Source organism: Ixodes scapularis, unplaced genomic scaffold, assembly GCF_016920785.2.
Source record: "Ixodes scapularis isolate PalLabHiFi unplaced genomic scaffold, ASM1692078v2 PGA_scaffold6__148_contigs__length_123643588, whole genome shotgun sequence".
In the NCBI taxonomy this organism is placed as follows: Eukaryota; Metazoa; Arthropoda; class Arachnida; order Ixodida; family Ixodidae; genus Ixodes; species Ixodes scapularis.
Window position 1 is genome coordinate 17,819,195 of NW_024609881.1, and position 18,815 is coordinate 17,838,009.

The 18,815-nt window shown below is 43.9% G+C and overlaps 1 protein-coding gene across 1 annotated transcript in view; it reads left to right on the plus strand.

Annotated features, from left to right (window-relative positions):
* LOC8023073 (receptor-type guanylate cyclase Gyc76C) overlaps nt 1–18,815 on the plus strand; it is a 183,684-nt gene that overhangs the window by 106,236 nt on the left and 58,633 nt on the right. The window contains 5 exon segments of the mRNA XM_042294397.1: nt 5,950–6,096; nt 6,996–7,168; nt 9,332–9,473; nt 13,878–14,077; nt 17,362–17,467. Coding sequence (XP_042150331.1) covers nt 5,950–6,096; nt 6,996–7,168; nt 9,332–9,473; nt 13,878–14,077; nt 17,362–17,467 — 768 coding nt within the window.

Here is an 18,815-nt window from a genome sequence, read left to right on the forward strand (position 1 = left end):
GGGCAATTAGGAACAACCTTTGCGAGTTCAGCTGAATTTTTGTTTAAGCATGGTGTGACAGTAGTAGAAGGCATGGAGAAGTGGACAGAAACTCTTCAATATTCAATTCACAAATATTCGGCCAAAACCACTATTCACTTTGAATTTGCTTCGAACACAAAATCCATTATTTGCACATGGCTAACGAAGAGCTATCGGTTCTTGCACGACCGGTGCTGCCATCGATCGCAATAAATAGCTAGTGCTGCTCGTTTTGGTCGGTTAGAGTAGCTCTGTGCTCCGCTTAGCTGCACTGTATGAATAGCAGCAGAAGAGAGGGCAGTGCGAGACACATTCAACACAAAAGTGTCCGCTTGATGTCGAACTCGCGACAATTACGTGACTGTGATACATACCCTCTACAAAGTACCGTAGCCCAAAACATCTTTTTATGCCAAACACAGATTGAAGATGCCATTGAGACATCTACAAAAATGCTGCCATATGATTGTTCAATAAATAAATAAATATCTACAGGCCATGTCTTCCGTAGGCATAACACTTAAGTCTCCCAACGCTCCAACAACTGCAGTTTTTTTCTGCGGGCTAACTTTTGAAATGATTGTATAAAACTTTCTGACATGAAAGCTCAAAACTGTCTGCTCCGAAACTGGGAATTTCTGCTCCAAAACCCGTTTTTCCCTGCTACAAGAGCTGCTTCAAATCACCCCTTGTCTGTTCCACCACTGGTTTTCATTTACAAAAATAATGAAACAAAAAGAAGTACTAAACAACCCATTAGGCTTAGCATGTGTAAGAAGGGGCAGTTGGAAAAGTGCAAAATTCCGAGCTAGGCTTCTTGGCGCATCGTTAATAACTTGTTTGCCCAAAGTGTCCTGGTATCCCTGATAATATTTATAAGCCTCTTATTGTCATAGGCCACCTTAGCAGATGAAAATTTCATCTCAATTCAGACATGGACTTAAAATCTAATTCTTACTTGTTACATACAAAAAAAAATGTTCTGGGAGAATTTTTGAATTGAACTGCCGCGCACGACAAGTTTGGCGGGTATTTTTTTGTTTAGAAGTTATTGATTATAGAAGCGGCCAAGGCGAAGACTGATGTTTCCTCCACATGTTGGAAATTGCATGTTTGACCGCTCGCTATCCGTTCACTTCTTACACTACTGCACTAAATCTCTTTTGTGACACTTTCAAAAAATAAATTTTACGACGCATAATAAATTAAAAAAAGCTAATATTCTAAAATAATTTTGAAAAAAAAAAAAAAAGTCGAGCTTCCCTTTAGAGGGAAGCTCGACTTTGATAAATTTTGGCAAGTTCTTACATGTGACCTACATACCGTAGAATACCGTGCATTCGTCCATTCCGCACTGAGCGCCGATCCCCAAAATTTGAAACACCTGAAAAAAAAAATATGCAGAGCACATATATATGTAAAATTGACGGCTTCACATCCGCCCATCCCCTACTCTTCCGCGATTATCTTCAAATTTTGAGTGTACGCTTGCTCGATATTTTATGGTAAGGTATTTTAAGAAACTCAATATCACCAAAAAGCTCGAACCTAGCTCTTTTAGTGCATATAAATTCCATATTACATGCACTAAATAAAATCCGTTATCCACAGGGTGTCCTACAAAAAAAACATTCAGAGGGTTTTTATCACGGCAAGAACTAACTTCACATTCTCGAACGCTCATTTTCCGCCTAAATGTAGCGCTAGTGGTGCGAACCAGATGCCAAAGTTTGTGGGCGGTGGACACGACACACGCTCTAGGTTAACGGTTTCTTAACCCAACATGATGTTTGCGCGGCAAGCCTCTTGTCAGTGTCCAGGCGGTCGGCGGGTGGCGCCCAAAAGCTTTCCTGGGTCGGCTTCCCGATGGTCTGGCGGTGCACAAACGTTGTTCATCGGAAGCTGTGGTTCCGAGCAAGTTGCTGCGTTCGTTTTTACGGGCACTGTCATCCAGCAAAGGGGGGGTGGGAGGGGGTGGCACAGCTCCGGGCAGGTCGCCAGCTTGTGGCGGCGACCAAAGCCTTGCGGTCCAGAAGTCAGGCAGTCGTTGTCGTTCGTCCCATGCAGCCGAGAGCCTGCATGGGACGGGATTTTTTACCTAGTCTAGGGGTTTTGTCTTAAAATATGTACAACCATTACCAGCTAATTTGAGCCCTAATTTTTTGTTAATTGAAACAGGAACATCCATTCGCTTCTTCAATTTCTATCGTATTGATCAGACAAATCAATCTCCAAGCGTCGCTACCTTCCTAGCAGACGTCCTCGTTAACCTGTGACTTGAAAGAGGGGGCCTGCTTAACGTTTATGCCCTGAAATTATTTTTTTTTAATTCACAAAAATAAACCAGTCAAGCTGCAAAGACTTTTTTTTTTCTTTTGTGATGTGTTGCACAAAAGCATGTACAAATTACTGCACCGCAGCTCAGAAGCGCAATATCAAATAATAAAAGGCTAGAGGATGTGAACTGGGCAGCGCTGGCACCGTGTGAAGCGGGCGAGAGCAGGTGGTGACTAGACAGAACATCCCTGCCGCGAGCCATACCACAATTTTTCGGCCACACGGATTGGTGTCACCACCTAGGGGTCAAATTCTAGGATGTGCAGAAAAACATTGCGCTTTATATCAGGCATATTCCAGGGTCATCGATTTATAAAGCTTTTTTTTCTGTTTTTAATAATTTGTTTATGCTTTCTGCTGTATCAAGGTGCCTCCATGCGCCACCATCAATGCACCTGCGCGCATATTTCTGCCAAACTGCGCCAAAGAGCTTACCCTGCTACATCCTGCTACATCTTACCAAAAATGTGCGGAATTTGTGCAAACATTGCGCCAAAACCTATTTTCACCTTATTACTACTGACAATATAATAAATTGGACCCCGTTACATGGCCGGATTGTTACGCTAGGCTAGTGCGAATTTCCCAAACTTTCGTTTATCGCCTTAAAGAACATCATGATATTGAATTTGATTTCTGTATCAAACATTGACAGTACTCGGAAGTTTTGCAATATTTCTCATGCTTGTTGTCTGTTCTGACTGGAAAGCTAACATCTTTGAGTGTGCTTGCAAGCACGTAGTAGGCGTTGCAATTTTGCATACTTTGCTTTGCCGCAGTGCACTTGCGTGCTAAGGGGAAAGCGCTCCCCCAAAACCGGAGGTTACGTGTGGTTTTTAAAAAGAAACTGTGGCTGGTATAGACCTTTTTCGTGTACTCTCATCCCCAGCTGCCTAAATGGATATCCGGCATGAGTGACGAAAAAATAATAAAATGTTTCACTCTGCAATCGGTAAAAAAAATAGAGGGGAAGCAAAACGAGGATGTGTGAGGGTAACGCCGGCAAAACAAATTTTTTGCTCATACTGGAAGTGACGACAATTCAAGATGGCAGCGCCCTTGTGAAAGAGGTCTATATATGATAGTGATATTCTAACAATATCTTTTTCACTTTAAAGATTCATCAAGGATACTTGAGTATTTCAAGAAAACTTTTATGAACTGCTCCTAATGTTTATTTTTCGTGCCAACTCTCGTTTAGTTATTACCTTTAAATATGTAGGTTCCACTTATGTGATGGCACAGTTAATACGATAAATAAAACTTAATTAACTGGAGCAGTAAATGCAAACATAGGATTTTTTAAATAAAGCTTTTTTATCTTTTTCATGCTGACTTATTTTTTTCATGAAGTTCTGCTTATAAAATGCCATTGGTGTTCATAGTGAAATGACAAAAGCTTTGTATTGCATCTACATTAAGAATAGCAGTTTTATTAGAACCTCTAGAACTTGAAGAAAACATCAATTTGGGTGATCAAATCTATATATTCCAGCATCATTTCAGTAGACAAAACAATTTGGTTTACGTTTGATTTTGTGCCTAAAATAATCTTGCACAGCAGTTTTTACTGTCCTTCATTAGTCAGCATCTTGTTACTGTGCTTTGTGCAAAGTGTCCCCCCCCCCCCTTCCCCCCCCCCTTCCCCCCCCCCAAAAAAAAAAATTACAAGGTTTTTTTACTGCAAAAACAAACTATGCATCAGAGAACGCTCATTCTCTGCCTAAATGTTGCCCTAGTGGTCTGTACAATGGGCCAAATCTTCAAAGTATGCACAATTAGCGCGACTGTGTGCTATGTTCAACCAACTAGGCCATCAAATTATTTTGCCAAATCTTCAAAACTAAGCATTATCTCTGTCAAAAGCTATAGGTGATTTTCTTAAATTTTCAGTGGGAAAATGGGGCCCGTTTTCGCTGTTTTTCCATAACCGACGCCAATCAACTCCAGAGATCCATCGGCTGCCAATTTTTCCATTGAAAATTTTCAGAAAATTGTTTATAACTTTTAATTAAGATAACGGTTAGTCCTGAAACTTTTGCATTTGGTTTGGACCGCTAGGGGGGTACATTTAGGCGTAGAACATAGTTTACACTGATGCATAGTTTACTTTTGTGGTGAACAAACTGTGTACATCTTTTGAGGGGACAGCCTGTACTTCTTCGCTCAATTAAAGTGCTTGCTAGAGAATCAAACCTGCCACGCTGTTTATGCCATCAGAAGGTTGCACAGAAGCAGAAAGGAAAAATAGAGACAAGAACATAAATCTTAACACAACATTAGGACTGGTATGAGTAAAATTAAAATGTGTGTTTATGCTCCAAAAGTACTTTTTGCTGCTTCAAAATGAACTTTTGACTGCTCCAAAAGGTGCTTCAAAATCACCCGAACCAATCGCGTCCCTACGACGTATTACTCGGTTTGATCTCTGTGTTAACCACTGTACTCAAAAGTCTATCTAGCGATATTTCTTACGTTCGTGGTCTGTTCTGGCGGGTCAATGTGGCTTCGTCCAGTGCGCTTGTCGCCGTGCTTTGTTGCGTTGCGGTGAAGCAAAAACTGCAGCGCATCGTGAATTTGCGTATCTTACTTTGCTGCAGCACACCCTTATTGTAAGGGGAAAGCACTCCTCCAAAGCGGGATGTTGTGTGGAATATATATATATATATAAAAAAAGAAAAGCTCAATGAGTGTTGATTTATCAACTCTACCTTTCATTAAAAATATAAAAATAAAACAGTGGTTAGTACATATGCTAGACAGCGATATTCTGATGATTTGTTGTATGTTCATAATTTAACAAGCTTGGCTTTGTAAAAAGGCTTATAGACCAACACGCGGCCCTGACGTCACGAAGCTGTGGCGGCGCTGCCGACGGCACTGCACATGCGCAAACGCTTCACTCCTCCCGAATTCAGTTTCTGCGCACGCGCAGTGCCCACACCTGGTGTGGGCAAACGCGGGCTTGTTTGTAAACAGGGTGTCAGTCTATAGGAACTGTTCTGTAGGCTTATTTTTTATGCCAACTCTTTTTAGTTATCTTTTTATAGGGTTCATCTGCGCAATGACATTGTGAATATAGTGTAAATTAGAACTAAATTAGTTGAGGCTATTGGTGGAAGCTTTTTAATAGCTTTAGTGAGTTCACATGGCAGTTTTTTTTTATTATTAAGTTCTAAATATAAAATGACATTTATGTTCATAATCAAGTGATGGAAGGTTTGTTTTTATCTTACTTAATAATTGCTGTTTTGTAGTGACCTTTATAATCTGAATCTATAGCATCAGTTTGGATGCTTAATATTCTAACATTATTTTCATGGAATATATGAATTGGTTTACGACTCCATACCTAAAAGAACCATTCACAGCAGTGCATACTGTCGTTCATCAGTTAGCATGTTGCTGTGCCTGGTGTCTTCATTCAGAACTAACCAGCTAGTCCTGTTTCTTGAGGGGATCAAATCTGCCGTGCTATTGATGCTAATCAAAGGTTGCACAGAAGCTAGAAAGCAATGTAGACAATGTCTTTTAGTCAAACAGGCCATCATGTGAATCTTATATCATGTACTCTGCTTATTTCCTGCTCAGTGTACGTGTACATGGGCAACTATCTGGACGTCCAGACCCTGCTGATCATGATGCGCATGAAGGGCCTGACAGAGAAAGGGGAGTACCTGGTCATCATGATCGACCATGACATGCAGTCTTGGGAGGACTTCAACGTCCACTTCTTTGGTGCGTGGGGGCCGCTTCTTCTGCCCGATGCACGCCCACGGCCTTGTACCATACGATGGATCGAATTTGTAACGTATTGACTCGCTATTTCAATGCTAGTGCTTGCAGGCTCATCTAGAGCATGATCATTGCTTAATATAGAGGAGCTTTGCTCTTTACTCAGAAATAGAACCAAACATACTTGAAAGTGATAGGGAGTCACTAATTGGAGTGTAAGGTAAAAATCCCTTTATAAACAAACAGATTATGATGTCTTTCAGATATGGATGTAAAAAATTTACATCCTTCATAGTGTGGTTTCTTGACTCGGTTGCAATATCTCCTTTGTTTTCTTCTTTTGTGCAGAGCCTGCCAGTCTACAAAAATTGGTTTCATTTAAGCGTTATTGAAAGCAGATCAACACATCGGTACATCTTGCTTGTTTCATTTGTTAATATGTAAAATCTTGTAAGAGTGGCCTTTTATTTTTGAAGAGATCAATGGGGAAAAATATCGGATGGGGGATCGTCAAGGATGAGACAGCAAATTTTGATTGAAAATGAACGGTAAGCACCTGGGCACTGGCTATGAACTGCATGACACGGAAATAAATGTCATAGATTGTGTATAAGCCAAATTCGCATTTCACGGTGCGTCAAACACGTGGGAACTCGCTGCCAACTTCACCCCGTCAGGTCGTAGGAACTGATACTGCAGATTGCAGATGCAGCAGATTCTTCATGGTGCAATAAACACCATGCTTCCCCCCCTACCCATCCTCTATCGAGTTTAATAATAATAGTGAGTTTATTTTCATTTCTGATTTACATTATACCTTCTATTCTTTATCACAAAAGCATTTTGGTGCTTATGAGAATGCAGTATTCGGTGATAACCGAGTTTGGCATCTTTGTGGCCAGGCAAGGGAGACAGCAAGGACATCAATGCATTGACGGACGCCTGTCGCCAGCTGATGGTGATCCTGCCCAGAGCGCCCGGGGGTGACTCCTATTCCCTGTTCACCGACAAGGTCCGCGAGTTCAACGAGAAGGAGCCGTTCAACTTCCCACAGGGGCTGAGCACCTTCAAGAAGGTGAGCTTGGCAGGGGGCTCCTTTAACAACACTGACCTGTGGGTTCTCAGAATTTTAAACCTTGAGAAACCCCTCTCTCCCTTCAGTGATATCCAAGAAACCCCACATGGACAGATTTAAAGAGGGAAAAGCAGACAAAACAAACCCCCCCGCCCCTGAACCCCCCATTTCAACCTTTTTTATGTAAAAAAAAAGAAAATGACATATACTATAGTAATCTGTAAAGTTGAGCTCCTTGGTATGTGACAACATATTAAACCAGCAGAACGTAAGGGCGCAAGTGAGCTGGTGTATATCAAACAATTTAATGAAAAACCCGAAACTGAGGTATTGACAAACCAAGAGGAGACGTTTCCCTTCTCTTCCTTGTCGTCATCTGTCAATACCTCAGTCTCGGGTCTTTCACTGAAATATTAAACCAGCTGAAGCAGAAAAGAAAGTAATACATTTTTTTTTTCTTCTGCTTTTTTAGGGTTTTTCTTTGCTGTTTTTTCTTCTTCCTCTTCCTTTTCTAGCACAGCTCAATCATGTCTTACTAGTTTTCCTCTTCTAATCGTGTGTGTGTTTCATTCAACCTGGGTCTCATTTCTGATATATATACCCAACTGGTATATCGCAATATACCAGTTGGGAGTCAGCGCTCTGCCCTTTGTGTTCTCCTCTTCGCTTGTGCGCCATTTTAATATGTTGTCTACATACAGCAGCTTTTTTGGGAAGAAATGTTTAGTTTTTGTTACATACCAAATATCAGGTCAACAAAATAGATGTGGGGAACGCTTTGCTCGTGACGTCCCCTCTCTGCAAACCCTCACCCTCTCCCCTATGGTTTGACCCATAAATAGGAGCTGCTGGAAAACGATAATGAAGTTACTAGGAAGTGTTTGGCTCAAAGCTGTGCAGCGATGATTGGCTTTGATCTGCTAAAATAGTGCTCAATCTAGGAAATATGCTTCACTTAGGGGCAGGGACGATTCAGAAAATCTGAGAGCTTGTGGAACTTATGAGGGTATTCTGGCAAACACCTGTGTTCCAAGGAACCTCATTTGAGAACATCTGGTTTCAAGGAACACCGAATTCCTCAAAACACTTATTATAAATGTCTGGGGAGGAAACACACGTCACAAAATGAGTGTGTGCCGAAAAAGAAAGGCATTTTGAAAAAAATATTTATGCCGCAAGACACATTAGGAATTGGGGTTCCAAAACATGCTTCTACTGCAAGGACGACATTTCAAAATAGAATTGTTTTGGAATCAAAATGATAATAAGTGTTTCAGAATCGATGGTAAGTCTCCCAACTTAAATAAGTTTTTAGCTGGAAGTTTTTTTGTTTTTTTTTCTGGGGAAAGTTCAGTTTGAAACATATGTCCTATCCAGGTAGTTATGACAAAGATTTTTGGGAATTCAGCTACCTTTTAAAGGGACACTTACAGGGTATTTATGGCGGCCAAGGTTTTTATTTGTACATGACATAGGAGAGCCCAACTACCCGAAACACAATTTGTGGCTAAAAATTTGTTTTCTATCTACCCAAAAACCGCCGATTGAGAACTGGCCGATTTGAGTCACACTCTTTCTCTTGTCTTTGGACATGTGCCATTTTCTATGGTTTAGACTCAACCGCCAAAGATAATCAAAGTTGTGGGTCATAGAAGGCACACACTTAAAACTAAATATAGACAAAAAATATGATACCCATTTTTGTGGCCTCTAAAAAGCTGCAAATATGTTAACTGAAGAAAAGAAAAAGTTGCACAGTCACGTGATTTCAGGTAACTATCTCCTTCTCTACATTTCTTCTTCCTCCCCAGTCCAGTTTCGTTTTCGGTTTTGAGCAGCTGCATATTTTGATTTAATTAAAAATATAGTATGTGATGCTGTAGTAAAATATTTATTGGGTAGTCTTCAGACAGCCATAATGAATTGCCTGTCAAAAAATAAAAAAAGATTTCTTTTTTTTTGGGGGGGGGGGGGTGTCAATGTCCTTTTAAAGGCTGCAGCCAGAAAGGAGCCAACTAACCTTAGCTTCCTTCTTTCCGTTCAGTAAAGGGGAGACCCTCCTTGCGGGGAGTGGCGCAGAGACCCGCGATTTTGGGGGAGAGAAGAGAAAAGGAAATTGGGAACCCGTTTTTTGTTTTTGTTTTATCCTTTTTTATTGCGCAGCACATCACGGTGTTTGCGTCATACCTGTACGACTCGGTGATGCTGTATGCGGACGCGGTGACGAAGCTGATCCACAAGAACCACAGCATCACGGACGGACGTGCTGTCATCCGGGAGATCATAGGCAGGAAGCGCTACAGCAGTGAGTGTCCTCTTCTCCTGCTCCTTAGCATCATCATCTCTCTTTTCTGTGTCCATGAACAGCTAATTCCCTGGATTACAATGCACAAAAAAGCACTATCGTAAAATCCCATAAGGACGCCCTCCCCCAAAAGATTGCCCATCCTGTTTTTCTGGGTAAATATCCGTACCATAAAAATTCAAAAAGATGCCCCCCCCCCCCCCCCGATTTCTTGTTGGACGTCGCGCGATGCTCGTGGGTAATCGCATTAACCGCTCAATCTGCGGTACTGGTACATCTCCACGATCTGCAGTATCCGTTCCCATGACACTCGAGCTTGTAGCGGGTTCTTGCATGTTTATAGCACCATGAATCTTGAATATGCTGCGTCCATTATCTGCGGTATCCGTTTCCATGAGATGCGAATTTGCGGTGGGTTCTTGCGCACGTTTATCGCATTGTGAAACGCAGATCTGCCGTGTCCACGATCTGCGGTATCGGTTCCCATGTCACATGGTTTGTAGTGCGGTGCCCCTGTGTTTATCGCTATAGTTTTTAATAGAGTTTTGCTGTCGCATCCCCAAAGGTACTCACCTTGTGTCTTCGATACCCGCTCAATGATGTTAATACAGGTTATTCTGCGGGAGTTAGGAAGCTATTTGAGTTGTGTGAATTTTCAAACAGTAGTTTGGAATAATACGCTATTCGATATTCGCTTCAACATGAAGCGCGACAATAATATTTTTCGAAGTGTTGATCCAACACCACATAGACGGCTATAGTCCATTACAACTCAAAGAGGGACAAGGAAAAGGAAGGCAGGGGAGGAGGAAGCAGACAGAACGCTGGAGAGAGGAGGAGGAGGTTTCCTCTCTCCTCCAGCATTCCGTCTGCTCCCTCCCCCGCCTTCCTTTCCCTCGCACTACCTTTTTGAGTTGCAATGGACTATACGCCTGCACATTACGTCATCATTAGAGGCGTCCCCGACCCGCCCAATGTGGCAGACACACCGACGCTCACTGAGAGCCGTGGCGAAACGGTAGGCATGTCTGTCTTGGCGTTGCCGCCCGCCAGCGTTGCGCTTGTTGCAAGTTGCTGCTTGACTTTAGTGTGCGGTGATGCCACGAGGAACGCGTCTGCTGCTTTGCTGTGATTCTCGTCAACTTTCAGTGTGTTTGCCGCTTGGGAAGGATCGAAGACCCGCTAGCGATGATGTAATGGCAGGCCTTGTCTTCTTGGTGGTATGAAACCGTTAGGCTGGGCCAGGGGGCACGCTGGAGTGATACCAGTGGCGCTGCACCGTGGTGCAAATTTGCCCTAATGCGATCTTCGCTCGTCCTGTTGCGCTGCCAGCGGCAGTGGCGAGCACCACGTTGCAATGTTATTGCGGCTTATTTTGTCTGTTTAAAAAACTGTGATTATTTTTTAGGGAGGCGAACCTCCGCAAGGGAAGGGTGCTTGTGTGTCAGGTCTCTGGAGTTGAGGAGATACTAATCCAGTCATAAGAGCATTCGTTGACAGCAAAATGCGTGTGCGTCCCCTATGACATCCGCCTCGAGATAAATGCTGTTTTTCTTTATGGTTTCGCTCACTCTTGAAAGTCGGCTACTATTTGGACAAAGATGAGGACGCTATATTGTTTAAATGGTCTTTTCGTGCATAGCTGCGCCGTCGCACACGCTGCTCGAACTCGGCGATTGCTCTTAGGAAGTCTGTGATACATACCAGCAGCTGGAATCGTGCCACGGCCGTTTTAATTCGTCCGGAATAAGTCAATGACGAGGCATGCACAGCCACAAAGTGGTAGAATCATAATTCAGCAATATGCGTCAGTAACCTGACCACTCATACTTTTATGAGTAAAAAGAGTGGTCACCGATGACTTACATTTGCGCCAATACTGTTGTCTTCTTTATTAACTTTTTTTTATGTGACCCCAGAATTATAATTTTGAACACAGTTGCGGCTGACTGTAAATAAGCTTTCTTGCGTGACTTTTTGTTTTGCTTGCTGTTTAGGCACAGTTATACTTGATATATTTAAAACCAGCATACACTAGAAAAGGATAGTCAATGCTATTCTCTCTTTCTGTAAAACGGTCATTAACTCTTAATTTCAGCCATAAATTTCTGGTTATATACCTTTTTTTACGTGTCCTGTCCTGACCTTTTTTTTGTTGCTTTCCTTTTATACATCTGACACTGCAAACATGCTCTTTTTGGTCTACCGAGGAATGTTCTAGTGTCAACATTTTTAGAGTTCCTTGAAAAATAATTATACTTGTTGTAGGCTAGCTACATCCTTTTAATAATATATAGAAAAGCTAGGGTGCAGCCATCAGTGTCAAATTATTTTTGAACCGTGCGTTCAAGTCAGTGCACAAAACATACTAGGTTGTCTCCCTCATTTTACCTCATGTCTTTCGCCGCTTGCTCACTTTCTTTTATAAACATCGGGAAACCGAAATTGGCAGATAAGCAAAGTGAGCTTGGTTTTCAAATTTAAATTTGTTTAAAAATAATAACTGCTGATGTGGGTTTCTTTTGTCGACACAGGGAGCCACCGTAGCTATTACATTGGGGACTTATCATAAAATTTCAGATGCTGATTGCGGGCTCCACCCTCAAAGTGACGGCGTCATCATCATCACACCTCACATCATCATCAACATCCAATGTGACCTCGCGCTTTGTAAAGTAATGTATCAAAGACAAAAAGGCAAAACACCAGGTCTTGTTGTGTAGTCAAATGCCACGGCATCATATTAGACATAAATGGAAATATAAATTTCTGCCTATATACCTTTTTGACGTGTCCTGGCCTGGCCTTTTTTTTTGTTGCTCTCCTTTTATACATCTGTACAACACCGTTTTATCATCCTTAGAAGTGGCGACGCAGGCCTTCACGGTATGGGCGACTTGCCTTTCTGCGGTGCCGCAACTCTCTTGAGCTACAATAAATATCAAATATCAACGCAAAACTTTTGCATGCTCTGGCGTGCGATGTACAAAAAGTCCCTATTAACATGACAACTTAGCATAGTTGCATTACGGAATCGTGCGACAAGATAGGGAAGCAATAATTAACGCTGCCCCACACAACTGGCTATTCATGCTTCTGGCGATCTTTCTTGAATCACCTCCCAGAAAGTAAAAACGCCTTTTGGGAGGCACATATTTCCATTTATGTCAAATATGATGCCGTGGCATTTGACTACACAAGACCTGGTGTTTTACCTTTTTGTCTTCGATACATTACTTTACGAAGCGCGAGGTCAGCACGATAAGAGCACCAGCCTTCTGCGTCGTCTGCTCCGCTTACGCCATAACTAGTATGGGCACGTTTTGCCAGGGGGAGGTGTGGCGCTGCGTATGCACGGCGAAACATCACTCACCCAGGCTTATGCGCCGAGTACAGTGGAGACACATAAGCTTATGCTTATGTGTCTCCACTGCACTCGTCGAATGCGTTAGCTCATGGAGCACCGGCATCAGGCTTTTGGCTCTCACATTCGAATGCGTTCGACGATGCAGTGGAGACAAAGGCAGCTAGCTTTGGTCTACCCTCTAGTCATTCCAACCAGAACTCGGCGTTCTGGTGTACCTGCGCGCTTTGGTCTCCTTCTCTCCCTCAGTTTCTGGGCGCATTGGTTGATCGCGGTGGGCTAGCCTCGTTGAGCGTGCTTCTTGCCAAGCACCGTTGTATTGTGGACAAGCAACACCTGTGGGGCTTGCTTTTGCAGGTGTTGCTTGTCTGTTGTGCACCGGTGCTCAGTTAGAAGTGCGTGCAATGCGGCTAACTTGCCACAATCAACTCTTCGAAAAGTATGAATATAGAAGTTGCGTGCTTGGTAGGAAAGCACACTTTCAAAGCAGTATGGTGCATGCACGTGCATGCCTGGTGTGCTTAAAAAAAATGGAAAACATTGTCAATGTTAATAGCTACACTACAGTAAAATTTTCAAAGTTAAACTGTGGCTATTTTTAAGAGTATATGCTAGGCATAGAGGTCCTGACAACTTTTGTTCATCATTGACAATTATATTTTTTCTTCTTTTTTCTCAAATTAGAGGTATAAGAAAGGATATTTGTTTACAGCAAGAAGGTTTATAAATCCCCTATATTAGGTATAGCTGGGCATCTCTACTTTTTACTCGCCATCCCAATGTAGGCATTGGACTTTCCGCAGCCAGAGTCCATGACCTGTAGCAGAACTGATGTCTGTCACGTTCAACCCCGCTGCCGTAGCACCGCCAGGATCACGGTGGGCCATAGCGGAACACTTCTACGGCATCGCCTGCCAGAAATCGAGCGACCATACTTTGGAATGCGGAAACACGTTGCTCGAAGACTTGCTCCCGGCACCCTACGAAAGCGTTGCCCACTCGGACTGCGCTGCAGAAGGCGTTTTTGTTTTCCCCCTTAGGTGTGACGGGGGCGGACATGAGCATCACGGAGAGCGGGGACGTGGAGGGCAACTACACGGTGCTGGCCTTCCTGCCCGTGGCCGGGGAGGATGCGCAGAGGGTGCGGGAGCGGCTGAACGCTGCCAGGGGGGGCGCCCAGAGCTTCCCCTTCCTCCTGCAGCCCGTGGGGGGCTTCAAGTACGTCGAGGGACACCTGGCCGTGAGTCAAATGAGAAGGTCACGAATTGTAGTGTAACTTGGAGAGTATAATAGCACGAACGAAGTGAAGGAAGTCAAATCGGTTGCCGAGATATCAGTTCCACGAGGAAAAAAGAATTCAAAAGATACAGCTCCGAGAAATGGTAGATGAAGTTATAGAGTTGCGTTAATATTTGAATTTTTGAATAGTAGTTTTGAATAATACACTATTCAATATTAGCTTCGAGATGAATTGGGGATATTCGCGGAGCGCGCTGGGCTCCACGGGTATTGCTTTTCCGCAGTGCAAAAGCACTCGGTGATAAGCACACTGAACGGGGGGAGCCCGCCACAGTATGCGGGGGTATGTTGAACTACCAGTTACGAGCAAGCGCTTGCCTGTCGTGTTCATTCTCTTTTTTGTTCTCGTCTTTTGTGCGCTTTCTAATCGGAACGAATACTTACCAACGAGCCCAGTTTTCAATCCGTCTACATTTCCTAATCTTTTACGCAGTACCTTTTCATCACAAAGGAAAGTTAGTCCAGTGATGTGATTGCTGCGCCAATTGCGCCAAACTGCGCCAAGGGGCTAACCCTGCTACATCCTGCTACATTTTGCCAAAATATGGGTAAACTGCGCCAAGCCTGCGCCAAAAGACCAATTTTGGTCGTCTTTCGAAACCGGAACTAAACTGAGTACCGTAATTGAGCATGTGTGAGCTAGGTAGCGCAAGCGGCTGCCCAACAAAAAGTACTACCCTCTATCAATCGTCCATCCGGGCTGCATAGTTTTTCCTGCCACCTCTCGTTTCACGCTCTCGTCGTTAATGTGTCTCGTCGATCGCGCCTTAAAAAAAAAAAAATCAACGATTGACGCGGGCGTGTGTTGACGCTTCAGTGCCTCAGTCATTGTACAAAGCGTTCCAAGTACTTTTTGACCCTGACTCGCGATGTCTTGTTTTGACCTGACTCGCTCAGGTTCTTTTTTTCTGTGTGTTTAGATTGTGCCTCGCCTGCCGGCCTGGCAAGCACGTGCCGCTGGACAGCTTTTTGTCGTATGCTGGACAATTACACTTTGCATACAATTTTGGGAACCAGTTGGCGACGGAGCGGAGTGGCATGGTGTCTGTTTCGATCGAACAGCCATCTCCGCTCGCGCGACGAAGCACGTGCAAATGCAAGCCTGCCGAAGTTGCCCTCATGTGCATGCGAACATGACTGCACGACAGAAGCACTAGCCGAGATGCTTGCAACCCATTGTTTTACGTTTGCTTACTTTTGACGAAAATCTGGCACGTCGGGAACCAGTAAAATGATGTCAAGCGGTTTTTCGGAATTGCTCGGCAACGCCCACAGCACTGTTCACTTGTGGGATGTCTCAATGTCTCTTTAAAGACATTGAAAGTGGGAATTCATTACTAGCCACAGGCAAAGTGAGGCTTGCAGCAGCGTTGTAGAAACTTTCGGAAGGCAAAAAGAAAAGCACCCACTAGTCTTAATGCACCTTTGTCTTGTGTACAATTTCGTATTGCACTGCAGTAGTTACGTGTATCATCAGTTGGAGACAGCTTCCATTTATTATATCATATAACTATGGTAGTCAACCTAATGCTGTGATATTTACTAATAAGCTGGTCATTTTCAAATAAATTTTAATATGTGCTGTTTGTTTCTTTTTTATCTATAACGGTACATATATATGTATAATTTAACGAAAGCATTGCAAAATGTGCCATGTCATTAGCATTTCAGTTACATGTTGAAAGACTCCCAGGTGGTCTAACTTGACCATAATTTGTTTATTGCGGCGAGCGAGGTGTCCTTCGTTCGTCCAGCACTTAAAACGAAAATATGTTTATTTTTCTAAGAATATCTGCTCCAAAAGCCACTTTTTCTGCTCTGAAACACTGTTTTGGCTGCTCCAAAAGCCACTTTTGCTGCTCCAAAACACTGTTCTGGCTGCTCCAAAGGCCAATTTTGCTGCTCCAAAACACCCTTTTGGCTGCTCCAAAAGGTGCTCCAAAACGGCTTAGGCCAATCACATCACTGTAGTCCGACAGTGCTTTAAGTCGCCATTTTCCGAAGATAGGGCATGGATTTGATCTGTCAATACGTGAAAATCTCGCCATCTAGCTCAGAACTGGAAGTGTTTATTTGCACATTGGTGCGTTCACATTTCAAATTATGCAAGAAAGAGTGAATGCTTACCGTATAATCACGTGTAAGGGCTGCACCTGTGTAAGGGCCGCACCCCCGTATTTAGGACAAAATATTAAAAAAAAAAATTGGAGAAATTATCCGTGTATGCGCCACACCCCCTTGTTTTTGAGGCACGCCGACTGTAATGCATGAAAGTTTCGATGAATATATATCGCTTGGTGGCGCTAGCCACCGCCCGAGCATGTAGCGGCAGTCTCCGCATCCCCGATATTTGCTCTCCACTCATCTGTATCACCGTATGGCACAATGGCTGCCGACCTCGATCGTGGTCGGCCGCTTCGTCGGGATGCATTTATGTTGCGGCCGGAAGACATTGAGAAAAGATGAAGGATATGTCAGCTTCCGTGGCAAGCGCGAGGAATGGGTATTCAGCGGGCTCGGCTCGCCCGTGCACTCACGTTTCTGAACGCCACTGTACGCTCTGGGGAGGTTTTTTTTTGTTCTTCGATTCGTGTCAAAGCGTCGTGATTTGTCTGCCTTTTCGCGCAATCAGAGCTTTGGGCAAGTACCACTTCAACAGTCGTACGGGATTCAAGTCGAAAGTTGCCGCGCATGCTATCAAGTACAAAAAAAAAAAAAAGATGCATATTGCACAGTATGTAAACTAATAAATCCGACTGACGATTCAGTCCGGATTCCGGAGTGACCGCTCATTCACACTGGAAGTGGATCCGCGTTCACAAAGCGGTTGTGAACGCGGTTGTATAAAGATCCAGTACAATTACACGCACTTGATGACATAGAGTGCGCATGCAATTGTACTGGATCTTTATACAATTGCGTTCGCAACGGCTTTGGGAATGCGGATCCGCTTCCAGTGTGAATGAGCGATGAAGGCGTTTTCGACCAGTGCAGTCAAGCGCGCGCTCATATACATTCATTTCAAGATGTGGATACACTTTTTTTTTTTTTATCCGTGTATGGGCCACATCTTGAAAATTTGCCCTCAAATCGGGAAAAAATAGTGCGGCCCTTACACGAGTTTATAAGGTACTTCTCTACTCTGTGGAGTTGGGTATGTAACAGGTGCTGCTTGCTTCCTATTTAACCCCTGTAATGTTCTCTCTCGTTCTGACACATTCCCAGGAGTTTGAGCTGAATGCCAACAGCACAGTGCTCTGGAAGAGCGGGCAGCCGCCGCTCCAGGAACCTCCTTGTGGCTACGACGGCTCCGGGTGTAATGCACCCTCTGGTAAGCAAGTGCCGCTCTGCACGGTCAACATGTATTGTATAAACAAGCGTAAGGTCCACACTTTTCGTTCCGATTTCGGGGCTCATTTTTTTTTAGATTTGGCCAATGCACGAACGAAAACAAAATAGTTTTGGACATGTATAAAAATATTTATGTACTTGCGATCACAAGCAGTGGTCTCAAGCGCCTTTGTTTCGGTCTCTATTGTTGTAACCCGCGGTATCCTCGGCGCTCAAGTCTGACCAATGTCGACAGTGGCCAGAGTTGCTCTTTTGAGCCGTCCAGTAAGTGCCTTTTCAGAGTTTGCATTAGCCATTTATATCGTGGAATTTTACCTCGACGTCCGTTTCGATGGTGATGTTGAGCGGCTGCAGCGTACCAATGAGCCCTCCTTGAATGGTGCGCTTTGTCCAGCAGTTTATGTGCATCTTGTCAACACTGCACTTGCAACCTGAAGCACGTCTGCCACACTTCAAGGCATAAGTGACAGTTCGAAAGTACTTGCCCACTGCTCCCAGGTTATGGGACCAACATAAACCAACTCAGCAGAACGAAACATTCACGAAGCCTAACGGTAACGTTCCAAGACCCACATGTTAGATTTTCCAGCAGTTAAGGCACATTCACACTGGTGACTAGCGACAGTCGCACGAGCGACTAGTGACAAGTGGCAAGCAACCACTGATTTTCACTATGTGGGTGATCGGCGAGTCGCTACTGGCGAGTTGCTTCTCGAAAGCTCTCGGACACCGCCGTTAATTCCATGCACCCCACCACAGCTGGGTTCTTCGGAACCGCACAAAGAAGAATAAAAAGCCTGCATTGTATACATACCTGTCAAGACAAAACTGGCATAAATTTGCTGCCAGGTTGAGTTTCTTTTTTGGGTGGTTTGTTGTGCCGAGACTTATGCTATCCTGCCTTCTCTCTGTGCACCCAAAACTCCACCTGAGACTGACTTCACAAACATCGTTAAGTTGGAGAACCACTTCACACGGTAGCCCTCGGAGATAGCGGAACAGTTCAAGTTCCACAAATAGGACTCAGCGTAGCGACGAAGCCATGACTTTATTTATCGCGAATCTACGCTGTATTTCAGTCACCTACAACTTCGGAGACACGCTTAAGAGCAGGATTGCTCGATCAGATTGTCTGTGGGGTGAAAGATGAAGCCTTGCAACAGCGTCTGCTGAGTGAATCCAAACTGACACTGGTTTAAGCAGAGAAGATGGCCATCGCAGCGGAATGTGCAAAACAGAATGCCGTGGAATTTCTAACTACGTCCAAAGACGTCGGCAAAATCCACAGTGTCCCTGAAGACAGACCTGGATCATCAATGCCTGCACGA